Raw genomic sequence first — 10,518 nt, forward strand, 5'->3', positions numbered from 1 at the left:
GAATAAAATAAAAACTTTAATATCACTTCTAGAAGCATTGCTTACAAGCTAAAGACACCAATTAAGTGAACTATACACGTGAGCGTTGTTTCCCGGTCTCTTGCCTAACCTTTTCATGACCTTCTCCATGAATCTGACCCTTGTGAGCTAATACGCTAATAGTTATGAATAACCCCTTCCTCAACTCTCTTTGTATGTGACAGGTCACAGAGCTGGCAGGCTACACGGCCCGGGTCCACAATATGTTTGTCGTGTTCCAGGACGTCCAAAGGGGCGTCTACAAGCGTTCGTTGTTGACTGACGCCACTAGCAGGAAGAGGAAAAGCAAACAGGAGCTGCACATTGATGGACCACTGGAGATAAAAGGTATTCCCAAAGTTTTAAACATGCAAAATATAAGGAAATAATACATTTTTTGCATAAAATTGATATTATGGAGCGGCAGTAGCTCAGGAGGTAGAGCGCTCGTCTTGGGATCAAGGGATCCCAGTTCGAGCCCCGGCTCGTCCGTGAAACATGTCGAAGTGTCTTTGGGTAAGACACTGAACCCCTAATACCCCCAATAAGCAGGTTAGCGCCTTACATGGCTGCAAGGCCGCCATTGGGAAATGTGGAGCACATTGTAAAGCGCTTTGGGAAGTCATTGACTTGAAAAGCACTATATAAAATGCAGATCATATTCATTTAATCTGTATATTCCAATTATATTCCGATTTTGAAAACAGATTGTCTTGTCTTTTTCATCCTGAGCTGTGATATCATCAAAGGAACACCAGCACCCTAGCAAGCCAGTCACCATATTGTCTTACTTGTTAATTAGTCGAAGAGATTACTAGTGTATCGATTAAAGATTTGTGCTGAATTCTTCTGCGTTGTGTCGCAAGGTGGATGCAGTAATTGTTCAACAAAGGGCAAACTGACAAAAATGGGTTAGCTGGCAAAAATTACAATGGGGGCTAACCTGGACCATTCAACCAAAGAGGGCCGCAGCCTCAGCGGAAAACTGCAAGGCTGGCCGAACCAACAACGAAAAGCATCAATGGCTACAACAATTAACGCGAATAAACAAACTACCGTAAATTCCGGACTATAGAGCGCACCTGATTATAAGCCACACCCACCACATTTTAAGAGGATAACCGCTTTTGTACTTACACAAGCCGCACCTGTATATAAGCCGCATGTGCCCACATTAAAACATGTGACACAATCACAAAATTAACCCAAACCCGACTTTGAGTCCCACCATTTTAACCGAACACAAAGTACCGTATTTTCCGCACTATAAGGCGCACCCGGTTATAGGGCGCACCCCGAAAAAAATAATTTTTGATCCTATATTTGACATACATAAGACGCACCGGATTATAAGGCGCTACAATGGGAACGTCGACAAAACAGTCAGATAGTTCAGTCAAACTTATTACCCCCTTAACATTCCCAAAGCTTGGAAAGACTCAAATACGTGTCGAGAACACGTGCGGACGCGGTGTCCGTACGATGTCACTCAAATGCATCGTTCCATCATTCGGAAGGTTAAAGTCTTGGGATTCAAGAAATGCCAACCATTCCTTAGTTTCTATTTTCTTTTTCGCTCGCAACTTTACTGTGCATATAGATAGATAGATAGATACTTTATTCATCCCCTAAGGGAAATTCACATTTCCAGCAGCATCCCTGAGCTGAGAACAATACAATAATAAAGCTAAAAGAATACAATATACAAATACCCAGTGTGACGTGCAAATGCCCACTTTAGCATGTTATATAGAGTAACTAAATAGTGCTACACAGAATACATAATGCAGTAAGATTCGGTAATATCCAATGTAGGTGGTGTGGTTTAATGTGGGCCTTTACTCTGCCGGGTGGAGTTAAAGAGCCTCATGGCATGAGGAAGAAAAGATCTCTTCAGTCTGTCCGTAGTACAAGACAGTGACAGCAGTCTGTCACTGAAACTGCTCTTCTGTCCGGAGATAATGCTGTGAAGCGGATGCGATGGATTGTCCATGATTGACCTCAGCTTTTTCAGTGCCTGTCTCTCAGCTACTGTTGTTAGGCTGTCCAGCTCTTTGCCCACAACAGAGCTCGCTTTCCTAGCCAGTTTATTGAGACGAGAGGCATCCTTCTTCTTGACGCTGCCTCCCCAACACGCTGCCGCATAGAAGATGTCAATAAACACTTGGAATTGAGTTTAATTTAAAAATAGACACTCCATTCCATCCATTATCTGCACCGCTTATCACAGAAACATCGAGTTCAGTCTGAAACAAGATACTAGGAAAATATATAGCCAGAGTAGCTCACCGAAGTCGTGTTCAATAATAATATGCAGCCATGGTCCTCTTATATCCGTGAGTTTAGTAAATCCAGGAGAATAAAATATTTACAAATACAAAATAGCAAAAAAATGCTTTCTGTATGCCGTCAACCACGTGCCATACGCATTCATCTTTTTCGACCAATTGCAGGCTTTGTTTTGCCGCTTCAGCCAATGCCAGCCTGTAAATGATAAAAATGATCCGCCCCTTGATCTCCGAATAGCTTTAGCCAATAGTGATCGATTCAACTGATGATTGACACATCTTTTTCGGCCAATTGCAGGCTTTGTTTTTCAGCTTTAGCCTATGCCAGCCTGTAAATGATAAAAAGGATCCGCCCCTTGACCTCCGAATAACTTTAGCCAATAGTGATCGATTCAAATGATGATTGACACATTGATTAGCCAATGAAACGCCGGTAAATAAATCCCAGCATACACCACGGATTACTTGGCGTTCGGGGGGAAATCTAGTCGGCGGCTGCAAGTTAGTTGGAAGACTTTGCGATTTAATATTGATCCATAAATAAGGCGCACTTTATTATAAGGCGCATGGTCAGCTTTTGAAAAAAATTAAGACTTTTAGGTGCGCCTTATAGTGCGGAAAATACGGTATACAGTCGAAAAACCACAGCCGGCAAAATAAACGGAAAATGACGCCGGTACTTAATGTTTGATGCAGACCTGCAGAGTTTGGGTCCCGTTGAAAATAATCCAAGGAAAAAAAATGTATATTTCCAAAGGTAAGGGTGGGAAAAATATATATCCACTATTGTCCGCTGCGTCCACAAACACGTCTCACCTTTACTCCACTTCCCATCAGCCCCCGTTGTATTCGCCCCTTGTTTTTGATTCGCCCGTGGAAAACATCAGACTAAGTTTCTAAAATAAATACATTACAAAAATATAAACTTGCAAATACATATTAAACGTGGTTACACATATTTACAAAGAAAGACGGTACACCAAGAGTGTTTTCAAAGCTTTAATAATAATATTATAACTTTCATCCCAAACCGTGCCTGTGAAGGGTAGCAAAACGCTACTAGCAACACGCTCGCAACGAGGTAAACGGCTCTGTTAAGAAAAACATACCGTACATGTAGAAACCAAGGCAAACCGTTCTCATCTTCCTCCTTATAATTCACGTCATCAAAGTCGTCTTCCCTCAGTATGGGAAAGAGACTTTGCCATGTAGACGTTGTTCCACGCTCCCTTATACAAAAACACGCTAGCGACACGCTCGCAAAGTAAAGTTTACGTGCAGTAGCTCTGTTTCCTTCTTTATCGGACTGCTCGATTGCGTTTAGCTTGAAAGCTGCGTCATGTGCCTTTCTTTTCGAAATTTGCATGATGAGGATATGTCTACGCCAATTTAATTTGTGCACAAGCTAAGAGATTGCAGTCTTCCTTGGAGCATATATTCCACCGGTCTAAATCTTACCTTTTTTACTCGAGCGCCGCTGGAGGCTGTTAGAAAAATTACATAAATTGGCCGCATCACTGAATAAACCGCAGGGTTGAACGTTTGGGAAAAAATTAGCCGCTTATAGTCCGGAATTTACGGTAAGTAACACAGTAAAACTGGTGCTAACGCCAGACTAGCTGATCAAAAAGCCCAAGATGGGCAGCCAATCTAACTATGAACCAACAAGGAAAAGCGGCAAAAAAACGATTAACGCAAAGCCGACAGGGAGTAAACCATGATACATGACATAATCAGCGCTAACGCTGGGCTAGCCGGCCAAACATCACATAGTGGGCAGCCAAAGAACGCCAACCAGGGGCAAACAAAACAGGAAAGCCCTCGGCAGCCCAGACGCTGATAGGGAGCTATACATAGTTCCCACTGACCCCGTGAGACCTGTTTACAGCTATGTTTACACCACTTTACCGGCAGATGTCATCCAGTGTCTAATATTTTTGAAGCCATCATTAGAAACAAGGTGACCCATATTATAAAAAAAACTCACAAAAACAGACAGATACGACACAAAAATTTGAGTTAATAATGTGGTGGACCCATATAAATTAAAGAAAGAAACAGGCGATTATACAGATTTGCCTTTGATGCAGTGCTATCACATGTACTATTATCTCGTACTGGCCAGAAGTTTTTACTTATCTTCCACGGGCTTTAGATTGTTTTGTTTTGCATATTTAGTGAATTTCTACAGAAAAAAATAGTAAGTAATAATTTCAAACAATAATTTTGTCATGAAGGTAATTATTTGTAAAAGCCTTCATTTTAGCTTAATTCATAACTTGTAATGCCGTGGTAATATCTTAAAGCCAACTTGTGGTGTCATATTAATAGTTAATTGATGAGTTTTTATGTCACAATCACCCGGATCGGGAACACCTGTGTTCAGGATTTGGCGCCAACAGCCAGGACAGCTGATTGGCGCATCCTGTCCATTTAAATCCCCAGCTTCCGGTAACACTTTGTCTGATTGTTCTATGCAATCTGTTGCCATCTGCGCACTAAGCCCGTACCTCCGACTCTTTGCCTGCCTCCTGTTTTTCTGCTTGATCTCCGTTGCCGACCAGTTTCCGAATTTGCCTACGACCTGCCCTGCCCGTCTGACTCCTGATCACTCTTCCGAATACTACGACGCCCTTCTTCTCCAGCCCCGGCCAACAACACTACGATTATGCCTGTCCGCGACCATTCCCGCCAAGCCTTCACCCGCCTGTCAAGTTACGTCAATCCGCCAACCAACGGATCGAAGAATCTCACCTTGTCATTTCCTTCCTTTCAATAAAACCAAAAACGAGCTTAAGTGATCTCAGTCTTCCTTTTGTCCTGTCTGACAGAACAATCAGACCCAAAATCATGAGATCAGCGCGCGTTCCTCCGAAGAAAGAATCCAGCAACGCGGAGTCTTTCTCCGCTCTGCAGCGGCTACAATGGACCGAAAGCGCCGTACAGAAATCCGCAAGTGACGTCGCCACGCTTCTACAAGTCCAACAGCAACAAGGTCTTCTGCAACAGCAACAACACCTCTTACTACAAAACCAACAGCAAGTAGCGAGCCTGTCTGAGCAGCTGTCAAAATTACTGACATCACCATTTCTGCATTCCGTCAACCCGTCTCTGAGTCCTCAAACACCCCCGACGATTCTTCCATTGCTTACCTCGCATGTCTCCGAAGCAGCAGAACCCCATGTGGGCGCACCCGAAAAGTTTTGCGGCGACCCCACCCAAGTTCGTGCCTTCCTCATAAACTGTCGACTCATTTTTGATCTCCAACCCCGAAATTTCCGATCCGAAGGAGCCAAGGTAGTGTTCGTCATTAACCACATGACTGGGAGAGCCAGGCTTTGGGGAACCGCTGAGTTTGAACGAGGATCGGTGGCATTTTCCTCGTTTGCCCTATTCTCCCAGGAGATCCTGAAAGTATTTGATACTGGGTCTGCCTCGTCTGATGCATCCCGCTCCCTGCTCAACATTCGCCAAGAAAAAGGTTCGGTCGCCGATTACTCCATTGACTTCAGAACAATCGCTAGCCAGAGTAATTGGAATGAGGAAGCGTTAGTGGACGCTTATCTCCACAGTTTGTACTTGAAGGACGAATTGGTGTCCCATACTCCGCCTTCTACCCTCGATGAAGCCATTGCACTGACGGCGCAAATTGACCGTCAGGTTCAGGCACAGCGACAGGAGAGGGGAAGAACAATACGACTCTCGACGAATTTGCCCAAAGAGCCAAGTGGGTTCCAAACGCCCCGATCCCCGATGACAGTTACTCACAAATAATAATAATAATAATTTCCTTTGTATTGTCATTCTTTGTAACAATGTACACAGAACGAAATGTCGATACACCTGACCCGTTGTAGCGAGCCGATGCAGCCGCAGCCAACAGAGGGCGCCGCCATTTTACCAATTAGGTATGACTCGGCCGAGGCGCGAACCAGCCATGGAGATTAATCGGGCAGCGCTATCGGCCGAAGAGCGCCGGCGGCGGGTTTCTGAGGGACTTTGTCTTTATTGCGGCGGCAAGGGGCAATCCAATCTCAACGTGTCCGTTAAAAGGGGGGGCTTGTCGGACAACGGAGGCGTCCGATTGAGTTCTGCCCTTATCCCGTCCTCCAAAACCTCTCGACCTTCCCTCGACGTGCATCTCTTGATTGCTGGTTCCCCACAGAGTCTTTCCGCGCTAGTGGATTCCGGGGCCGAAGCTAACATTTTGGACCTCTCCCTCGCCCACAAACTCAAGATCCCATTGAATTCCCTCGCTAGTCCTATCACCGCCCGAGCACTAGATGGCCGTCTTCTGGGGACTGTTACCCATGTTATCGAACCAATGGAGATGAGACTTTCTGGCAATCGTAGAGAGCAAATTCTGTTCCACCTTCTCCCATCCCCCGGCCAGCCACTCGTTTTGGGCCATCCATGGCTGGTACGGCACAACCCTCACTTTGATTGGCGTTCGGGGTCCGTCATGGAATGGGGCGTCGAGTGCCATCAAACCTGTCTACGTTCTGCATATCACCCTGACCGACCCGTGGCTTCCAAGTCTCCTCCTGACGTGTCCAAGGTCCTTGCCTGCTATCACCACCTACGGGAAGTCTTCAGCAAAGCCAAGGCCACTTCCCTTCCTCCACATCGCCCCTATGACTGTGCTATCGACCTTCTGCCTGGCTCTACTCCCCCGCGGGGTCGTCTCTCTTCCTTTTCTGCACCCGAAAGACAGTCCATGGAGGAATACATCTCGGAGGCCTTGGCAGGCGGAATAATTCGGCCATCCTCTTCCCCGGCTGGAGCTGTTTTTTTCTTTGGTGGCAAGAGAAATGGTTCTTTACGACCGTGCATTGACTACAGGGGCCTTAATGATATAACAGTTAAGAATCGCTACCCTTTACCACTGCTCGCCTCCGCCTTTGAACTAGTGCAAGGGGCCACAGTGTTCACTAAACTGGACCTCAGAAACGCTTATCATCTGGTCCGTATCAGGGAGGGAGATGAATGGAAAATGGCTTTTAACACTCCCACGGGGCACTACAAATATTTTGTCATGCCTTTTGGTCTAACAAACGCCCCCGCCGTCTTCCAGTCCCTTACCAACAACGTGCTGCGTGATGTACTCAACAAGTTTGTGTTTGTCTATCTGGGTGACATTCTGATTTTCTCTAAATCCCTGGAGGAACAGACGCAGCACGTCCAACTTGTCCTTACGACTCCTAGAGAACTCCCTCTTCGTTAAGGCTGAGAAGTGTGAGTTCCACGCCCAAACCGTGTCATTCCTGGGGTATATCATCGCGGAGGGGAGATTGGAGATGGATCCTGCAAAGGTGTCGGCAGTCACCTCCTGGCCTGTCCCCACGGATCGCAAGAAGCTCCAGCAGTTCTTGGGTTTCGCCAATTTTTACCGACGATTCATTCGGAACTATAGCACGGTAGCGGGTCCCCTGACGGCTCTCACTAGCTCCAAGGAAACTTTCAGATGGTCTCCTGCGGCCGACAAAGCATTCTCTGCCCTCAAGGCTCGGTTTTTGACGGCGCCCATCCTCCAAGTACCTGACCCAGGGTGTCAGCTAGTTGTTGAAGTGGATGCCTCGGACGTTGGTGTTGGGGCTGTTCTCTCCCAAAAGGTCAGCCGAGGATCAAAAGATGCACCCCTGTGCATTGTTTTCACGTCGCTTATCCCCTGCCGAACACAATTATCACGTGGGGGATCGTGAGCTGCTAGCAATAAAATTGGCCCTTGAGGAATGGCGCCACTGGCTGGAAGGGGTGCCAGTTTCGTTCCCAGTTTGGACTGACCACAAGAATTTTCTTCTTCACCCGTTTCAACTTCACCCTTTCCTACCGCCCCGGGTCCCGAAATGTCAAGCCAGATGCCCTCTCTCGCCAGTTTCAAAAGGAGGACAATCATTCCCAGGGTCCGACAGCCATCCTTCCTGAGTCCGGGTTACTGGCCACTCTCATCTGGGACATCGAGGACTGCGTCAAGGAGGCCCTCCAAGACCAAGCAGGCCCCAGTACTTGTCCAGAGGGGCGGCTATTCGTCCCGGAAGCCCTACGGTCGGAGGTCCTTCAATGGGGGAACGACTCTCGCCTCTCCTGTCACCCGGGTGCTACCCGCACCAGCAAATTCCTGGCACGACGTTTCTGGTGGCCCTCATTGGTTAAGGACGTCCAGGAAAACGTCGGGGCTTGCCAAACCTGTGCAGAAGACTTCGAATCGGCCCCCTGCCGGATTGCTTCAACCTTCACCAGTCCCCAGCCGTCTTTGGTCCCACATCTCCTTGGACTTCGTTACCGGCTGCCTGCCTCGGAAGGGATGACAAACATTTTGACGATTGTGGACCGGTTCAGCAAAATGGTCCACTTTGTGGCCTTGCCCAAACTTCCGTCTGCCAAGGAGACGCCGCAGGTGGTCCAGCTGCATGTCTTCCGCCTACATGGAATCCCAAAAGACATTGTTTCAGACCGAGGTCCTCAATTTGCCTCGGGATTTTGGAAATAGTGCTGCCGTCTCCTGGGGGCCTCGGTCAGTCTCTCGTCCGGGTTCCATCCGCAATCTAATGGACAGTCTGAACGCCTCAATCAGGAACTGGAGACGGCTCTCCGCTGCCTGGTTTCCTGTGAGCCTCTTTCCTGGGCACAACAGCTGGTATGGGTGGAATACGCCAGCAACTCCCTTGTCTGCTCCTCCACTGGCATGTCTCCCTTCCAGTGCGTCTATGGCTACCAGCCACCCTTCTTCCTCAACCAAGAGAGAAGAAGGAAGAGGTTTTCTGTCCGTCGGCTCTTGCAAATGCCTGTCGCTGTCGTCGCACTTGGGCTCGGGCTGCTCTTCTTCGGGCCATCCAAAGTTTTTCAAAGGGGGCTAACTGAAGAAGAATTCCAGCCCCAACGTACCAGGTGGGCCAGCAAGTATGGTTGTCCACCAAGGACCTTCCACTACGGGTGGAGTCCAAGAAGCTGGCCCCCCGATTCCTTCGACCGTTTCCGGTGGACAAAATTATATGTCCATTGGCAGTCCGCCTGCGCCTGCCCAGCACCATGAGGGTTCACCCGACGTTTCATGTTTCCCGCATTAAGCCTGTCCGCCAGAGCCCTCTGGTACCTGAAGTCTCTCCCCCGCAGGCCCTTGCTTCCTGGATGGTGACCCTATCTACACCGTGCGACGTCTGCTCCGCTCTCGTCATAGAGGACGTGGTCTCCAATATGTCGTGGACTGGGAGGAATACGGCCCGGAGGAACGATCCTGGATCCCCCCCTCGGCAGATCCTGGATCGCTCGCTCATCTCTGAGTTCCACCGCCAGTATCCAGATCAACCTGCTACTCGCCGAGGTCGTCCTAGGGGTGTCCGGCCAACGACTACATCTCCGCCGGGTCCATCATCGTCTACGCCGCCTGACGATGGAGCGTCGGTCCGCTCAGAGGAGTTCTAACCTGCCGGCCTGTAGGATTTTGTACCTGCCTGTCGGATTATGTACCTGCCTGTCGGATTATACACTTGCCTGTCGGATTATGTACCTGCCTGTCGGACTATACACTTGCCTGTCGGATTATGCACTTTCCTGTTGGATTAATTTTTTTCTTTGGGGACTTCTGGAGCCGTCCCTTGAGGGGAGGGTTCTGTCACAATCACCCGGATCGGGAACACCTGTGTTCAGGATTTGGCGCCAACAGCCAGGACAGCTGATTGGCGCATCCTGTCCATTTAAATCCCCAGCTTTCGGTAACACTTTGTCTGATTGTTCTATGCAATCTGTTGCCATCTGCGCACTAAGCCCGTACCTCCGACTCTTTGCCTGCCTCCTGTTTTTCTGCTTGATCTCCGTTGCCGACCAGTTTCCGAATTTGCCTACGACCTGCCCTGCCCATCTGACTCCTGATCTCTCTTCCGAATACTATGACGCCCTTCTTCTCCAGCCCCGGCCAACAACACTATGATTACGCTTGTCGGCGACCATTCCCTCCAAGCTTTCACCCCCCTGTCAAGTTTCGTCAATCCGCCAATCAACGGATCGAAGAATCCCACCTTGTCATTTCCTTCCTTTCAATAAAACCAAGAAACGAGCGCAAGTGATCTCAGTCTTCCTTTCGTCCTGTCTGACATTTTATGCCTTTTAGGTTACTCAATATACCTTCAATGCCTTTCAGGTTCGCAACTTAATATAATAGTTTACATCGTTATTTGAGTACAGACGTGATTGGGTTTAAAAAAGACAGGCATTA

The 10,518-nt window shown here is 48.1% G+C and overlaps 1 protein-coding gene across 1 annotated transcript in view; it reads left to right on the forward strand.

Moving 5' to 3' along the window:
- abcd2 (ATP binding cassette subfamily D member 2) overlaps positions 1–10,518 on the forward strand; it is a 62,137-nt gene that overhangs the window by 12,748 nt on the left and 38,871 nt on the right. The window contains exon 4 of the mRNA XM_088346830.1: positions 204–366. Within this exon, the coding sequence (XP_088202956.1) occupies positions 204–366 (163 nt within the window). The remainder of the gene's footprint in view (positions 1–203; positions 367–10,518) is intronic.

This window comes from Urocampus carinirostris, chromosome 11, assembly GCF_059441175.1.
Source record: "Urocampus carinirostris isolate Australia breed hairy pipefish chromosome 11, RoL_Ucar_1.0, whole genome shotgun sequence".
NCBI lineage: Eukaryota > Metazoa > Chordata > Actinopteri > Syngnathiformes > Syngnathidae > Urocampus > Urocampus carinirostris.